This window comes from Aethalodelphis obliquidens, unplaced genomic scaffold (genome assembly GCF_003676395.1).
Source record: "Aethalodelphis obliquidens isolate GAN/ISIS:26980383/991018 unplaced genomic scaffold, ASM367639v1 scaffold20, whole genome shotgun sequence".
In the NCBI taxonomy this organism is placed as follows: Eukaryota; Metazoa; Chordata; class Mammalia; order Artiodactyla; family Delphinidae; genus Aethalodelphis; species Aethalodelphis obliquidens.
In genome coordinates, this window is record NW_020837964.1 from 26,807,489 (window position 1) to 26,825,358 (window position 17,870).

General features: G+C 44.7%; 1 protein-coding gene across 2 annotated transcripts; it reads left to right on the top strand.

The window, feature by feature from the left end:
- Nucleotides 1–684: 684 nt before the first annotated feature.
- Nucleotides 685–12,901, top strand: CFAP20 (cilia and flagella associated protein 20). Of its 2 annotated transcripts, XM_027119749.1 has the most exons (6): nucleotides 689–1,016; nucleotides 9,569–9,648; nucleotides 10,359–10,470; nucleotides 11,308–11,496; nucleotides 11,853–11,963; nucleotides 12,474–12,901. In XM_027119749.1, exons 1-6 carry the CDS (start codon nucleotides 933–935, stop codon nucleotides 12,477–12,479), a joined length of 582 nt encoding a protein of 193 aa, XP_026975550.1. In that variant the 5' UTR covers nucleotides 689–932; the 3' UTR covers nucleotides 12,480–12,901. The 2 variants fall into 2 exon arrangements, with proteins under 2 accessions (XP_026975551.1, XP_026975550.1); XM_027119750.1 differs by lacking the exon at nucleotides 11,853–11,963 and having other exon boundaries at nucleotides 685–1,016.
- The last annotated feature ends 4,969 nt before the right edge of the window (nucleotides 12,902–17,870 follow it).

A 17,870-nucleotide genomic window follows, 5' to 3' on the forward strand; every position in this document is an offset into this window, starting at 1 on the left:
ACTCTCAACCACTGCGCCACCAGGGAAGCCCTCAACTTTATTTTAATTGCATTAATTTCTGCTTTTATCCTAATGTTCAGGCCTTGTTTTCTAATCATGCATTTAAGGCGATAAATTTTCCTCCAAGTATTGCTTTGACTTCATCCCACAAGTTATGTGGAGTATTCATAACATAACGATCCTGTCAATAATTAAAGCAGATGCCTATAAGGCATTTAGCACAGTTAGTGCGCAATACTGGTTAGCTGCTTTAACCTTATCCAGTACTCGGCCAACAAGTATTTATTTGTCATTCTCAGGACACCAGGTAAGCTTATCCGAGCCACCTTCCGTGCCTTTCCTCACTTTTCTTTTGCCTTTGTAACTCCTCCTAGCCCCTTAGGGGGCGGGGCCTGGCCTTCACGCGCTTTGACCCCACCCCCGCCAGGTTTCCATGACACTACGTAGCTTCTAACGACATATTCTATAATCCTGTCTCCTTCCGCTTTCTAAAAGCAGCTATGGGACCACGATGGAAAAATAGTCCCTTGGCAAAGGAGTTCTTTTCACGAGGAGGCGGAACTAGGGCGGGGCTTAAGCGGAAGGAACAGGAAGTCTGTGAGCTCTGTGGCGGGATTGGGCTCAGCGCTCTCAGGGGGCGGAGGGATCCATCACAGGCGGCGGGCGGCCACCGCCTCCATTTAAGGAGGGGAGAACGGCGCGGGCGGCAGTTGCTGTGGTTTCCGTGTTGAGGTGGCTTAGTTTTTATGGGAGCTGAAGTTCACGGACGCAGCGTCGCGTGTCCAAGTCCAGCTGTCTGTGGCTACCGAGCGGGAGGTCAGGAGCGCAGCGTCCTTTCTTCGGACTAGGGCCAGCTCCCTGTTTTCCCTTCGCCACTTGGTGCCAATATTTAGGTCGTCTTCGGCGCGGCTGAGGAGAAGGCCGCGGGCGAGATGTTCAAGAACACGTTCCAGAGCGGCTTCCTTTCTATCCTCTACAGCATTGGCAGCAAGCCCCTGCAAATCTGGGACAAAAAGGTCAGGGGCTGGGGGCGGCGGCGGCGGGGCGGGGGCCCGGGGCTGGGCCCGGGGTAGCGGGTAGTTGTGTCGAACTGGCGCCTGGGGGAGGCCGGGCGGTCTCTGCTGTCTCCTGTCCCCAGCCTGGCGTGACTGAGGCGCGAGGTGGGGGCGTCGTGTAGGCCGCGGGGGCTGCATTGTGGGGTGGGCGTGCCTGGGGTTTAAGTGTCCTGCGGCAGTAGTGTGGTTAGGACAGTTGCCCCTCGCGGCAGACTTGACTGGGCCAGTCGGTTCCTCAGCCTCGATTTCCGCATCTATATGGTGGGGTCGATAGTGCACGTCTCACGGCATGAAAAGCGTAAACTCACGTGAGGTTGCTTCGGGAACGCGCAGATGAAAGGAACCGCTGTTCACTGATTTCACAAATATTTACTGATACCCTGTGTTGTGCCAGGCACTGTGCTGGGCACTAGACACAGAGCCTTTGTTCCAGGCCCCCTTATAGAGGCACAGCCAGAACTCAGTTATGTTTGGGTTTCATTCATTTGCTCCCTTCCTCCCACTGATCCCAGCCAAGCCGGAATTCGGTGGCCTTTGGCACCTGCTCCACACTCACTGTGACTTGGGGTCTGTACTCTGCCTTCAGTGGCTGATCTCCATCAGAGAGGTTGCAAAATGGTGACAAAGTGTTGTCTGGGTTAACAAGCTGAACGCCAAGTACAAGCCTCATCGTCTTTATTCAGGCATCCACTAGATGATAACTTTCACTGACTCTGGGAGATGGTGACCCTGTCCACTTTTTGGAGATGTTGATTGGGGGCATGTGTGCCTAGCAATCTATGAGTTCGTCTGCATTTAATTACTTTGATATTTCCTTTCTCATGCAAATTCCCAGTCATCCGTACCTTTTTTGAATATAAGTTAATATAAATCACTGTACATTGGAAGACAGGTGATTTAGGGTATAACCTTAGTACTGCACTCCTTCGGGGACAATGGAGAGAGGTGGTATGTTGAATGCTGTTTTTATAGAGAAGAATGTAGGATAATCTAAATAAGCAGTTCATTGGTAATGAGGCCAAGAATTTTGGATATCATCTCAGAACAATTCCCTGTCTTCCCTTATCCACAGATGAAGGTTTGGGGCCACATAGAGATTAGGAGAGAACATGGACAGCCTTCTGCCTGTTGCCACTAGGGAATTCTGCTTTCTGAGAGCAGCTTTGGGGGTGGTGTGTTCACAATGTCATTTTTATAAGATAGTTGAAAGATCTGAATGTAATGAGTTTGGCCTTATGCATGTGTGAGAAATCTGACCAGCTCTCCTCTTTCACAGTGATTCTGTCCACAAACTAGAGCTAATGCCAAGAGTTACTTATTACCCAAGAGAGCAGTTCCTTAACTGTTTTCCTACATTTTACTGAGTTTTTCAGTTCCATGGTTTTGTTCACATTGGAATAAAAAACATTTAAACTCTGAAATTGTACCTCTACAAAGAGAACCCGGAATGAGTGTACCTGGGAACTTTGTAAAGATGATGGCTTCTCAGCTGTGGCTTGACTTAATTTTGGACTGTCCAAAGGCAAGGAGAGAGTGGATTGTATGCCAGTTGAATTTGGGATTGTAACCAAAGTGTCAATATGAGGCAATTGATATAGAGAATGGGGCTTGATCTAGGAGGAGAGGTTTTCAGAGCAGGTCAGAGAACTTACCAACACAAAGAATTCCAGTGGTAGAGAGGCCTCAGCATTTCTATCAGGTGAAACTTTTATCAGAGTTGCCCCATTTTAACCCTTCTGGGCTTGATCTTTTGTAGTGTGTTTTATTTTTCAAATGCAGCTTTTTGAGTAGTCAACATGTTTGCACACGGAATATAAAAGCAGAGTAACCATGGTGCGCTGTGTCCCTTAACAACGCCACTAGAGGTCGGATGGTACCCTAATAACATAAACCTGTGTGAAAACATTGTTAGAAGATCGACTGGCAGGGTTACATGGAGTAAATTAAGCAGACATTTTGGCAAAGAAAACCTTTAGAGGAACACTCATTTTAAGCAAAATTCTCATAATAGTAAAAATAAATTATATGTTTCTACTCTTCTTATTTAGACTAGATTGAAAAGTGTTTATCTGTGAACTTTTCCCCCGTGAGGCAAGAGAAGGAAAGGGAGGAAGAAAGGAAAGTTTGGGGCCAGATCCATAGGCTTTGGTGTATGTGTTCCTTTACTCAGCTGTATTATAAAGTCCTCAGAAAGTGTTGGGAATCCAGTCCAGAAGGGGAAATACTGGGAACTGATATTCTTCTCAAAGATTTATTGAGCAACAGCAAAGTGACAGGCATTGTATAGATTTGGGGAGATACAAAGTTAGGGAAGAGAAGACATTTTCCCCACTCCCATGATTCCGAATAAGGCAAAGTTGTAATAAGGGCAAAGTTTGATGGAGGGAGGGAAGGACTGTCCACATTTATCTAGAAATGACCCTGCCCTCTGCTAGTAGGTACATATTGGCTATAAGTGCCTGTTTTTAGTTGTTACATATTTTGATTTCACAAAACTTTACTATTCTCCTTCCTGAGTTTATGGAGAGAGAATTTCTGTTATTTGTTTACGGTGAAGAGCAGTCTTTGAAAACTTAGGTTTGGCTTCATTTAGGCTCTGTGTCTCCTTATGAATATGAGGAGTGAATGCCATATTCATAATAACAGTTAATTTGCAAATTCATTTTGGGGGTGTGGCTACATTTGCAATACCTGCATTTATCTGACACTCTGAAGTTCTCAGCCCCTCCCCCCATCTCATCCTTCAAATCTCAGCTTAACTTAAGTTCCCAATGAAATAATGTTTATGTCTCCTGTGTGCTCCTGTGGCGCTCTATATCACGCTGAATGGCAGTTGCCTATTTATTGTATATCTCCCACTAGACTACAGGTTCCTTAGGGGGAAGAATAGTATCTTACCTTGAAACTCCAGTGCCAGAGTGTGGTCAGACACCTTGGATTTGCGTCCTGGCTCTGTCATATGTCCTGTGCTGTGTAACCTTGAGCAAGTACTCAACTACTCAGTTCTCTCATCTTGTAATCCACCTCCTTCTCATGGTTATGGAGATTAAATGAAGATGTATATAAATGCTTAGCAACAGTTATGGCACACATTATTAAATAGGGCAGGGAACTGAGGCATTTGCTCAAGAGTAAGTAAAAAATTTATAACTGAGCCCAATATTCAGATGCCTAGGAATAGGAAGTACAGTAACTCCAGACTTCTGAAATGAGAATAATTTAGTCAGTGTACCATGGCTTTCCCAATCCAAAACTTTAACATGGCTCTGAGGCCACACAGACTGTGGTCTGGTACCTGCTTAACTAGTTCTCCAGGCTGACGTCCCACAGGATCCCCCTTCTAGTATTGACCTCCTACTGAACTGAAAGAAGTCTGTTCTCTCCTGCTTTAGGCTTTTGTACTTGCCGGCCCCTCTCCTGGGACCCACTCCTACCCTTCTTCATTAGTCTCTAGGTCTCAGCTCAAAGGTACCTCCTCAGGTTAAGTTAATTTATATCCACTTATAGAACCTCTACTTCCTTCTCATCATACTTGAAATTAGCTTCAAGATCTGTATTCCTGGCTGGACGGTAAGCTTCCTGATAGAGACCTTTGTAATTTTTCAAACCAAGAGTTTAGCAGAAATTAGGGATTTCTTAATGCTCCCTTAACTTCTGGGATCAGCAAATACTACATTATTAAAGGACTTTTTATGTTTAATGTAAACATTACTTGCGGTTTGTAAAGAAAATACCAGGAGGTTCTTTTCCCACTTATGCCTGTGTAAAACATGTAACTTTCAGACTTTACTGGTAATACCCTAAAAATCTACTACATGAGATTGTTAACTCATACAAGCTTCTCTTTCTTTCTGCTCACCTTGTCTTTCTCTGCTGCTGATCCTCCCCATTCCCAAACGAAATATTAGAACCAGAGTTTTTGTGGCTGTTGCTGGAAAATATTAGATTCCCATTCCCAGTTCCTAATTTTAAAAATGAACAAAGTCTCTCTCCAGAAAAAAAGTTCCCACAGCCTAACTTTTAATTAGCAAACCTTGTTGGTACGTGTTAAATTTCTAGTAGTAGAATTGAGAGCATTTGGACATGAAAGTACTAAAACTATTTTTTTCAGATTATCCCTGGGTCAATCTGAGGATGTTATTCATTTTTCCAAAAAATAGCTTTTACTATAATTGGGCAAAGGCCTGGGTTTTAGTTACACTTGCCCTTTCAAGGCATTCTTAGGAAGAGACTGGTTAGCAATACATATAATTGTCCTTACTTTAACTAAAGGGTTGTTTGTAAATGTCCAAAGTTGCCTGTCTGCTGTTTGGATAGTCCCTGTTACGTGCCACAGAGGAAGAGAAGCCTTCAATCCACTGGAGCCTACAAGGCCCAGGGCTTGAGACAGAGCTATGCCCAGCTCTCCCCACAGAGGTCTCCCTCTGCCTGTTTTCTGACTTAGAGCCCAGCCCCTAGCTCAGGGCAGAAACTTTCCTGCTGAAATGGACAGCTCTAAAGGCTTAATGTAAATTGGAACATGTGTCATTAAGACTAGGATGCCAGATGGCTGAGGGCTCAGCTGTCTGCCAGGATAAGTGGATGGAGCCACAAAAAAGAAAGGTGGGAGTGGGGAACGGATACAACTCGTGTTATTTTTAAAGCACTTGACGAAATATAGAGCATTGGCCAGCTTCCTCCCTATCCCAGTAGTATTTTCCCCGCTCAGCTTTGACTCTCCTCCCTGGGGCTTACATTGGGGGAAAAAAAATCAGTGTTCTTTATTAGTTGTCCCAGCAACCATGGAAAGCCTGGGAGAGTGACTGCAAAAAAGGGCTTGAAGATTCCCTTCTTGGTGCCTGCAGAGGCTGAGAACCATTCTGATTGTTAATTGCCAGTAGCCTGGGTTCTGAAGCTTCTGAAGTACCTCCACCTCATAGTTGGGGCCCGGGGGTGGGGGAGGGGAGGAGATCATGAAATTAAAAAATGTAAGATTGGCTTTATTTATTATCATTATTTTGGAGGAATAAAACACTCATAGGCCACACTACAGGAATGTGTCATGAAATAAAAAAATTAGCAAGTCAAAAACAATAGGCACTTTCTAATTTAGAGAGGAAAGTAAAATAAAACCTACTTCCACCATGTGCAATAAATGCTGACCAGTTCATTTTTTCTTCATTTCAAAGCCAGGCCTGCCTAGTGGCCTCTGAACTGGAAGAAGCTAAGGAAAGGAAGTTGATACTTTCTGAGTCCATGTGTCTTGTTATACATGTTTGTCAGAAGCTGGACTGGGGAGGGGCTTGCTTCCTGGAAGACCTTTACAACTTAAGGCAGTGACAGCCAGATTGCCAGAGTGGTTGGGAGGCCTTGTCCCAAATTGTCCACCTCTCTTTCTCCTTTGATCGTAGTTTTAGAGCCTAGAGAGAAGTTTGGGGACGTTTCCCACCCATATCTCTGGTTAATTGCACCCCTGGCCCCACTCCACTCTTCTTCCATTGAATTTGTATTTACAGCCTTTGAACTTAATAAAGAAGAAAAATCATAATTCACTAAGAAATCACCTTAATTTGATTTTAAAGCTCTGGCAGCTTGTGATATGAGAATACTTTTCTTCTTTGAGGACTGAACTTTCTCCTTGGGCAAAGCTCTATTTAGACTGTTCTCGCCACTAAGCAGGTTAAAACTCTAGAGAGACTATTGGGCATTCCTTCGAAAAAGCTGCCTTTTCCCCCTCTGGGTTCTCGTGTTTTACGGGCTATGTTAATTTTGTAAGAATTAAGTTTGTGCGTGTGGTAGTTTATGTGTTGTGAAAGGAATTTCTCTTAAGAAGTTACTGACAGTCCAACTGAAAGTTAGTTTGCCCCTGGGACAGAAGTGTAAGAATACACAGAGTCTGTTTTGGCTTTTAGTCTGTTGGCTTCTGTGTGCAGTGTAAGGCATTGTTTTCTTCTGTAAAGACCTGAGTAGTCACATTTACTGGAGTGCTATAAACTTTGAGATGGGCAGAAGGCAAACGTCCTAACATTTCCTCCCTGTGAAACCTGGCTGGGTTTTCTGGAGCTGAGGGAGGCTTCCCGTGACTGTAGTCAGAGAGACCTTCCAGGATGTAAGATCTGAGGTCCCACTTACAATGTTGGCTAAATTGCAACGTGTTGCCTTTTAACAATAGTAGTCTTTGGACCCTAATTACTTAATCCTTTCAATTTAACCATCTGTTTGGTTTGTTGCATTCGGTACCTTTTTAAGAAAGAATGAAGTTATAGAGAATAATTAGTGGTATGTTATATAATTAGTATTTGCATCTTGTTGGGATACTGTCAGCTCTTATCAGTGTGCCTGCAACATATTATATGGAAAAATTTCTTGATGAATTCCTCCTTTACCAAGAAGTCTGCCTGATTTTCCACAGCAGCTGTGGGCTAGCAAACAGAGGAGGAATATTGCCACTTCGGGAGCATTTATATGGGGAATGAGGTGGGCAGTGTTGGCATGTGCTACAAGTCTTTGTGATCCAAGTCTTTGTGCTTTTAATCTCCCTTGGAAAGAGGCCCAGAATTCAAAGCAGGAGGGCATTGGATGTCGCCAGCTTTGTTTGAGAAGCACTTCAATGTGATGTTTGTGACTTGAGAATCCAGAAATGCTACACTGGCAGAGATCTGGGGCCAATCCACTCAGCATTCTGTCTCTGACAATGGGTACCAAAGGATGATTTGTGGGAAGGCATTCTTTATGCTGGTAACCTCACTAGCGTTGTGATATACCTTAGGATCTCTGGCTTCCCATAATAGCCCATGGTGGATATGTTATCCAGGAATTTTTGAAAAATCCTCCTTGAATCTCTTCATATGTGCCAACTCTTAGGATGACAGATTCCAGAAGTCAGCAAATATTTGAATGCTTAGTTTATGCCTAGCAGAGTACTAAGCACTATAGAACATATAAATGATGTTTAATACTTGGTCCTTACCCTTCAGCTTATACTTTTTTGAGGAGACAAGACTCAGTTGCATCTGGCAGAAAAAGATGGGCAGTGATATCAGATGTTACCTGGGGAATACCAAGCACACCACAAGTGGATCAAATTAACAGGAACAGAGCACGCAGAGACTGACGTCTAAAGACAGAATGCCATGTTATTAATAATTGTGTTGAACATTACAACTATCAGACTCAACGCTGTATTCTCTCCCCATATGCAAGTCTCATGGAAAGCCACATGATGAGTTGTTGAATATGACAGCACAGGCAGCCGTTTTCACTATACCTAGTAAAAGACCACATGCTTGTCATTCTGATGCATCAGGTTCTAAACCTGGTTGATCTTTTTCATGTGTTAATACATTCAGCCCTAACAGTCCAGCCCTGTCTCAGAAGTGCCTTTGCATGTCTCTGCTCTGTCCATATAAGGTGCTTGGATATAATGCTTGAAGATAATTGTGCTTTCCTAAATATGTTTTGAGAGGAGGAATCCGTATCGAATATTGATTCCTCTCCATCATATTCCCCCTACATATGCAGCAAACAATGCAAAACAATGTAGGATGAAGTGCTAAATTATGTAGTCTAGGCTACATGAGCAAGAAAAATGAATCAGAGAGAAGAGAGGTCAGTGTAGGCTGAAAATGCTAAAGAAGGCTTCTGTGTGCGGCACAGATGGGACTCGGATTCATACTTGAAAAAGTAGAAACTTAGGGAAAAGAAGATAAGGAAGCATGAAGTAGGAGTAAACCTGGGGTAGTAATACGTTCGGTTTTTGGTTGCTACCCTCCCTCTCAGTGACACTCAGCACTTGACCTTTCTGGCCAGAGAACTATGTGAGGCAGTGTAGGGCAGTGGAAAGCCTGGCGTTAATCCTGCCCCTCTTACTTAGGGTCTGTCGTCTGCACTCCCTGAGTGTCAGTGTCCACGTCTGTAAAGTGGAAGCAACACCAACGACCTTGTGATTTTTGTTGTTGTTGTTAGGACTGAGCTCATTGTTGTTAGGAATGTTCCTAGTGTATAGTAGATGCTTGGTAAACGTTAGCTGGATCTAAGTTGAGTTGATTTCTTTGGGAAGAAATTTGTCCTGATTTATAGATTGCCAAATTGCCTGCAACTCCTGTGGTGGTTGATTGGGCCCTGTACAGAGGTAATAGCATGGCTTACTTTCACATATCGTGTCACAAACTTCTGTGTTGTGCCCTTTGGGCTACTGTAGTTTTCTTTAAATCAGGGGTGTCCAACCCCTGGGCCGCGGACCGGTACTGGTCCGCTGCCTGTTTGGAACCGGGCCGCACAGCAGGAGGTAAGCGGCGGGCTAGCCGGGGTAGCTTCATCTGCGGCTCTGCATTGCTGGCATTATCACCTGAACCACCATATCCCACCCCACCCCCAACCCCGGTCCGTGGAAAAATTGTCTTCGACACAACCAGTCCCTGGTGCCAAAGAGGTTGGAGACCGCTGCTTTAAATAGTCCCATTCAGCCTTCAAAATCTTAACAGAGTTATTTGTCGATATTTCAGTACTAACCAGTTTAATTTCATCCCTTGTAGGTACGGAATGGCCACATCAAAAGAATCACCGATAATGACATCCAGTCGCTGGTGCTAGAGATTGAAGGAACAAATGTCAGGTAGGTTGCCACTCTGTTCTCCCAGAGACATGGAATGCCAGGAGGTAGTACATTCATAGAGGTTAATAGCATGAACTGCAGAGTCAGACTGCCTGGTGTGAATCCAGCTCTGCTACTTAGAGCTCACCTTGGGCAAGTTATTTAATCCCCCAGGCTTTAGTTTCCTCACCTGTGAAATAGGGATAATGACAGTACATCTTCCTTGTAGAATTATTGTGAAGATTAAGTAAGTGAATGTGTATAAAACACTTAAAACCTGCTTAGCACTTAGTGCTGTATAAGTCTTAGTTATTAATATTTAACCCAGATGTGTTTATGTGGAGGTATGGGTTTACAGTAATCATCCAGTGGATGGCCAGGGTAGTTTTCAGTGTTACAATGGTCTTAGTTTTGGTTTTCTATCATTTGATAGTTTCTTAGACCAGAATTAAATCTTTTTTCACTGGAAGAACTTGCAGATCCACTGGTCTGGCTTTGTTTCTCAGATATTTTATTGTTGATGTCTAGTGCTATGTTAAACTTTTGTTTCAGAGTCCAGCACTTTTTTTTAACACATTAGCTTAACTTAAGGGTTGAGGGATCATTGGATGACGTATCTGGATCTTTTAGATCTGCCTTCCAATTTATCCTCTTGGACTGAGTGTTATTGCTGTGCATACCACAAAGGAAAAGGCAAGTAGTGTGTTTATTGGTGTTTCCTCTTTCTACAGCACCACATATATCACATGTCCTGCAGACCCAAAGAAAACATTGGGAATTAAACTTCCCTTCCTTGTCATGATTATCAAAAACCTGAAGAAATATTTTACCTTTGAAGTACAGGTAAATATGTGCACATGAATCTCTACACTCTTGGCTATACCAAAGAGATGTCCTGTCAATTTATAGGAGAAAAGTGGCCGCAGGAAAGTATCTTTATCCTTTTGTATGTATTCTTTTCTACCTCTGCTGTACACTTGATGCAACCTTTTTTTTTGCGGTACGCGGGCCTCACTGTTGTGGCCTCTCCCGTTGCGGAGCACAGGCTCCGGACGCACAGGCTAAGTGGCCATGGCTCACGGGCCCAGCCGCTCCGCGGCATGTGGGATCTTCCCGGACCGGGGCAAAAACCCGTGTCCCCTGCATCGGCAGGCGGACTCTCTACCGCTGCGCCACCAGGGAAGCCCGCAACCATTATTATTATGGCATTATTATTATGGCATTATTATTTTGGTATTATCAATCAAAGTTTAATGCCAAGTTTTAAAAGAAGCAGTAAGCATCTAGAAAATCTAATCAATAGCTACAAGAGTTCAAAGCTTGAGGGTTAGAGTAGTGTCCATTTGGGAAGTTACTATTTAATACTGGGCTATTGTTGGTCTCAAGTCTAGCTTTTTTAATTTTTCAAAGGGAAGAATGTTTATGGAATCATGCTATGGTCTGGGGGCCTGATGCATGTGTCGTATGTCATAAGCAGCTGGTGTTGTCTTGGCAACAGACAAGATAAACTAGCTACTTCCGGGCCGTCTGCATCCAGTGTGACCTATATCTGGTTTGTTTATTCTCCCTTGGGTCTCAGCCTTGGGAAACCAGGCTGTGGGAGTTTCAAGTCCTCGTCTTATCAAGGTTGTTTGCTTCTTCCAAGATGGAGTTAATGTGATTCTTCTCTATATTTCATAGGTACTAGATGACAAGAATGTGCGTCGGCGGTTTCGGGCAAGTAACTACCAGAGCACCACCAGGGTCAAACCCTTCATCTGTACCATGCCCATGCGGCTGGATGACGGCTGGAACCAGATTCAGTTCAACCTGTCAGACTTCACTCGGCGGGCATATGGCACAAATTACATTGAGACCCTCAGGGTGCAGGTACTGGCTCCTTTTCCAGATGGAGCCCCAAATGGGAGAGGGGTCTAGGCTCTGTTTGTTACTGGCTTGTGACCCAGGTGACAGAACAGTGTGGGTTTCTGGCTAAAGTTCCCAAGTCACTGTCCAGGGGGCTTTCACCTCAGAGAGGCCCAGGACCTTCTCAGGAATCTGCTCAGATACAGTGGGAGAATACAGCAAGTAAAATCTCCCTCTTGTCAAAATCTACCCCTAAGCCACGCTGAGGAGATGCCACAGAGGTGAGGCTTTGACGGCACCATGCGGGGGGCTCAAGGAACATCAGGAAAAGAGGAAAGACAATCATATTTTGAGACTTATTTTAAGTCTTGCATCCACAGATCCACGCAAACTGTCGCATCCGACGGGTTTACTTCTCAGACAGACTCTACTCAGAAGACGAACTGCCAGCAGAGTTCAAACTGTATCTCCCAGTTCAGAATAAGGCAAAGGTAAGCCAGCTTTCCTCAGAGGAAGGCCAGACAGTGAGTTGTAGAAGCTGTGTCCCTGGAAAGTGCTCTGTTCTACAAGTTCAGCTGCAGAGCCTCTCTGTGTTGACATGGAGTATGGAGGACTTTTACATCATAAGATCTTAGGTCTTCCACCACCAGCACTGAATCAGGAATGATCCCATGAAATGTTCTGTTACTGCTGTCTCACCTCCATGAAGTGATACCGTCTCTCCTGGGGGGCATCCTGCTGCTTCCTGCTCCCAGGCCTTCCTTGCAGAATATCTCCATCTGAACCTCTTCATCAGCCCCAAATTACTATCAGCCGATCTGTCCCCTCTGACACGATGATGGGTGCTTACATGCCTGCCCACTGGTGACACATATGCATCTCCCCACAGTCCAGCATCCCCTTGAGTGTCACTAGAGGTGGGGGGTCAGTGGCACTGACTGTCTGTTTTCTAATAACTTAAACTGATGCCTTTGTTCTATTTTTTTTTCTTTCCCCTTCAGCAATAACTGGAGTGCCACTCAAGGGATAGACCCTGGATGTGACTCTTAGTTTAAAAAGGAAACTATCTGGAGGACAGTGCAAAAAACAAATATTTATATTAGTTCACTGTGCTGCAGTTCTTTTACCTACTCCTTGGCGTCCCTGGTTGTGGCTACCAGTGACCGTGCCGTGCATTGTAAGTACAGTGGGGGATAAGCTGTCCTTTGATACATGAATGCCAGAGTTTATCTTGCTGCCTGCCTTGGTGTGTGGGGAGATACATTTACCATGAACTTACAGAATTAAAGATGTCCCGTAAAGGCAATTTCAGACCAATATTTCTTCCTATGGTTTGTTCTTTGTTTTATATATTATCTAAATATATGTATATGCTGTGTAATACTCATAATCCAGAAATGAATAAAATGTTATATTCTTGGTTTGTAAATTTGTTCTTAGTTTGTGTCTTTTTTAATGGTGACATTTCTCTTTCTTTATGGTATGAAAATAGAACTCTTTCCAAAGAACATCCCATACATTCATGCTGTGAAATAGCTTACAATAAGCACTTGAAGAACAAGACATCTATAGAAATTGATTTGGAACAACTTCCAAGAGAAACTAAATGGAAAGAAACTGAATAGTGTATCACCAGTGGAATCATCTTACTGAGGGGTGGGTCCCAAGTGAAGCTTTAGACAAAATGGCATATATTCCAGATTGCTCTTAAACACCTTAGGAAGGTGTCTTGTTGGAGCCTCACTTGCCCTTTTGTAACAATCAGCACATCTAGTGTTCCTCAGCATTGGAACAGATCACCATCTCCCAATTTGAGCTCCAGATGAAGTACTTGCCTTGAATTTAGGGACTTGAAGGAAAAATGTTTCTTTAAACACTGGACTCACTTGAGAGAACTGAAATCTTGCACCACTCTCCCTGCTCACGCTTATTCTGGGGCATGTGCTTGGTTAGTGAAATGACCCTGGCACAAATAGTTAAATTTACAAAAGTTAAACACTTATATGATACAACTCTACTGTATGTAATATTTCTGGAGGGAAGACCATTTGGGGGTGGATAAGAGCATATGTAGATACACCTAGATGATCTCATAGGACACATAAGAACTGTACAGTGATTACTTCTGGAGGGAATGGTTGTATCATTTACGTACTTTTTTTGTACTATAGACGATTTCTTTGAAAGGTAATATTTATGTGATAAGAATTTCAAAGTCAAAAAAGAACAAAAGGCCATCCTGGATACTGTGCTCTCCCCGACACTCCCTCTGGATTTGGTTTCATCCCACAGGATGAGGCTGGAATTGTGGGCACTGGCTGTTTTGGCTTTGACTAGAGGTAAAAACACAGTGCTGAATTCGTCATTACTGTTGCTGCCTCCTGAGAAGTTAAGTGACAAGGAGCACTGTTCTCCCGCATCCTTATCCTCCAGAGTGTGCTCTGGGTAAGCATGACCGAATCTCTGAGGAGGGCAGGGCTGCAGTGGTGGGAGGGCTGTAGGGAAAGGTGCTCCACTGCTGCCTTAGGCACTCACTGAGTTCTCATTTCCCCTCGCAGTCGTCAGGACCTGGCACTTAGGTGGGTTCAGTCAAGACGACTTTGCCTTCCTCTTCCTGCTAACAGCTGCACTGGAGCCGCCTTCGCCGTGGATGCTGCCCCTCTACTTGGAGAGTCACCATCGTTCAGCATCGCAGAGCACCCATCAGCCCAGGTGACAGCCTGCTCTCTCAGGGCCAACTCCAGTCACATCTGAATATTGGCCCGCTTCTCCATCCTGAAACACATTAGCATTCCCCTTGTTAGACTCCGTGTGTCTGTCTCCCAAGCTTTCTGGGTTACAGAGGGGTCCTCAGAAATGGGTGGGGCTGGGTGGTCAGGGACTTCAACAGAGCTTCTTGTCTCTGGCCACTGTGTGGTGAAATCTTCCCTCCAATCTGGAGTCTGTTGTGGGATGAAAGATGCTTTTGTGGAGGCGAGAAAGCCCGGTTAACTTTTCATCTCTCTCCGGTGCCAGGACATCAGTGGAGTGCTCCTGGAAGTCCAGAGAAATACAGTAATGCACTCTCCTCCACACAGAGCCCCTTTCACCCCGTGGCACTTGTCAGACTATGTATGGGGATTACCTCACCACCCTCTTTGGGGTATAAGGCGGCAGCTGTTGACTTCCCAGATGCTTCACATATCCATCCGAGAGGAAGTGAGGGGGCGTTGAGGGTGATGGGATGTATTATCTAAGCTGGACCCAGGCCAATGTGAATTGTGGCACCAACGACTGCATGGCCCCTGCCCTCAGCTTTCCAGCTCACCAGGAAGATGACGACGACTAATTATGAGGCCAAGGGAAGGAGGAAGGAAAGGTCAGGCTGCAGGGGCTGGAGCCCTCCTCCTTCATGGAGCTGGAGCCAGAGTGACCTTAGACTGAGGAAATTGCAGCAGGCATAGTTGCGTTACCCGGCTCCTCTGAAGTCACGGTGTGTTGCAGGAGGCGTTGTCTTCCAAATGAGAGTGTTCGTTAATTGGCATGAACTTGAGGGGACAGGCGTGCAGTCATTCTCAGCAGGGCCCATCCTGGGGGAGAGCAGATCCACTGTGACCCTTATTTGCTACCAGCACGTTGATTGCTTCGCCTGCAACCAAGCCAATAATACTGACCGTGCCAGTCCAGCCCCCTCCCGGGGCATTTCTTAAGGAGGCAAGTATGCCAGAGAACAACCCCCAAGGTGATCTCCCTAGATCCTTGGCAGCTTTACCCAAAAGCCTCAAGTGTCAGGAGCCCTTCTTGTCTGAGCCCTCCCTTCTTCCGTTTTACTGATGAGGACACTATAGCCCAGAGAGGCTCGGGCCGGCTCCTGTCAGAGTGGCAGGAGTAGAACACGGGTGAGGATCACCTGATGGGAGTCATATGCCATCCCTGTCCTCCCTTGTGCTGACGTCCCCCTGCTTCCTATGTGGTGGCTGTATCCTTTTTGTAGAGGCATTGACGGGTCAGATAATGTCTGCCTGGAGGCTGGGCCAGGGCAGACTTGGCTGCTCAGGAGGCCTAGACTCAGCTCTGCCTCTGCAGCGAGGGCTTGCCTGGTTTGTCCCATCGTGGTTGCACATTAGCTGAACTTCAGGGCCTGAGGCTGAGGATAGAAAGCTGTGGGGCAAAGATTTGTGTTTAACTAAGGAATCATAAAAGTAACATAGGCTCATGGGAAATTCAAACTGTTCCCATTCCTGAACTGAAAGTATTTGAATGGGCCAGGCCAAGTTTGTTTTGTTTTTTAATTTATTTTTATATAGCAGGTTCTTGTTAGTCATCCATTTTATACACATCAGTGTATACATGTCAATCCCAATCTCCCAATTCATCACACCACCACCCTCACCCCCGCTTTCCCCCCTTGGTGTCCATACGTTTGTTCTCTACATCTGTGTCTCTATTTCTGCCTTGCAAACCGGTTCATCCGTACCATTTTTCTAGGTTCCACATATATGCGTTAATATACGATATTTGTTTTTCTCTTTCTGACTTGCTTCACTCTGTATGACAGTCTCTCGGTCCATCCACGTCTCTACAAATAACCCAATTTCATTTCTTTTTATGGCTGAGTAATATTCCATTGTATATATATATATATATATATATATATATACCACATCTTTATCCGTTCATCTGTCGATGGGCATTTAGGTTGCTTCCATGACCTGGCTGTTACAAATAGTGCTGCAATGAACATGGGGGTGCATGTGTCTTTTTGAATTATGTTTTTCTCTGGATGTATGCCCAGTAGTGGGATTGCTGGGTCATATGGTAATTCTATTTTTAGTTTCCCCAGGCCAGGTTTTAACTACTTTACATGTATTTGTTTTACGGAATTATCACAACACTGAAACAAGAACTATTATTGTCATTTTACTGATGAGAAAACCAAGGCACAGGGATTAATGTGCCCAGGCTCACACAGTGGTGGTAGAAGCAGGTTTCAAACTCAGGCTGTTTAACTCCTGTGCTAGGCTCTTAAATCACGTGACTTCTTTGACCCGCCGTTTCCTCCTCAACAAAATTAGCCTTATGATAAAACACAAGAAACTTACCTCAGAGCTGGGCTGGAAGAAATGTCTGTCTGTGAATGATACATTAGATCATTTGTATTATCTTCACCCAGTGGAATACTATACGGTGATGAAAAAGGGGCAAATTACAGCTAGGTGCAAGAAAATAGGAACCACACAACCATAATGCAGTGAAAACAGCAAGGCACAATATAGTAAAGATGATTCCACTTCTGTACAATTTTTTTTTTTTTTTTTTTGCAGTATGTGGGCCTCTCACTGTTGTGGCCTCTCCCGTTGGCGGAGCACAGGCTCCGCACGCGCAGGCTCAGTGGCCATGGCTCACGGTCCCAGCCGCTCTGCGGCATGTGGGATCTTCCCGGACCGGGGCACGAACCCGTGTCCCCAGGATCGGCAGGCAGACTCTCAACCACTGCGCCACCAGGGAAGCCCACTTATGTACAATTTTTTTTTTTGCCATATGCGAGCCTCTCACCGTTGTGGCCTCTCCCGTTGCGGAGCACAGGCTCCGGACGCGCAGGCTCAGCAGCCATGGCTCACAGGCCCAGCCGCTCCGCGGCATGTGGGATCCTCCCGGACCGGGGCACGAACCCGTGTCCCCTGCATCGGCAGGCAGACTCCCAACCACTGCGCCACCAGGGAAACCCTCTGTACAATTTTTAAATAGACAAAACAATATACTGTTTAGGATGCATTTATAAACGACAGTCTATACAGTAGTCCCCCTTTATCAGCAGTTTTGCTTTTCCTGGTTTCAGTTCCCTGTAGTCAGCTGCAGTCCAAAAATTTTAAATGGAAAATTCCAGAAATAATTCATAAATTTAAACTTGTGCTGCATTCTGAGTAGCATGATGAAATCTCATGCTGCCCTACCTGGGATCCCCAAACCATCAACATGGTTTGCTCTTAACACCCCACCATTGACATTGTCATGGCTCAATGATGCAAGATCACCTGATGCAGATGATCTCCACCTGACATTGTCAGAAGTTCAGTAGTATAATAATGACATAATGCTATGTCACCCACCTCACTTCATCTCATCATGTAGGCATTTTATCATCTCACATTGCAAAAAGAAAGGTGAGTATAGTACAATAAGATATTTTGAGAGAGACCACATTCACATAACTTTTATTACAGTGTATCATTATAATTGTTCTATTTTATTATTAGTTACTGTTAATTTCTTACTGTGCCTAATTTATAAATTATACTTTATCATAGGCATGTATATATTGGAAAAAAGTAGCATATATAGGGTTTGGTACCATCTGCAGTTTCAGGCATCCACCGGGGGTCTTGGAACGTATTCCTTTGGGGACTACTCTAGTGACA

Excerpts from the sequence above, each read along its gene's own strand:
- CFAP20 (XM_027119749.1), top strand. The coding sequence starts at position 933 with ATGTTCAAGAACACGTTCCAGAGCGGCTTCCTTTCTATCCTCTACAGC. Across the intron at positions 10,471-11,307 it reads ATTTTACCTTTGAAGTACAG|GTACTAGATGACAAGAATGT; the intron begins GTAAATATGTGC and ends TATATTTCATAG. Across the intron at positions 11,497-11,852 it reads TTGAGACCCTCAGGGTGCAG|ATCCACGCAAACTGTCGCAT; the intron begins GTACTGGCTCCT and ends TTGCATCCACAG.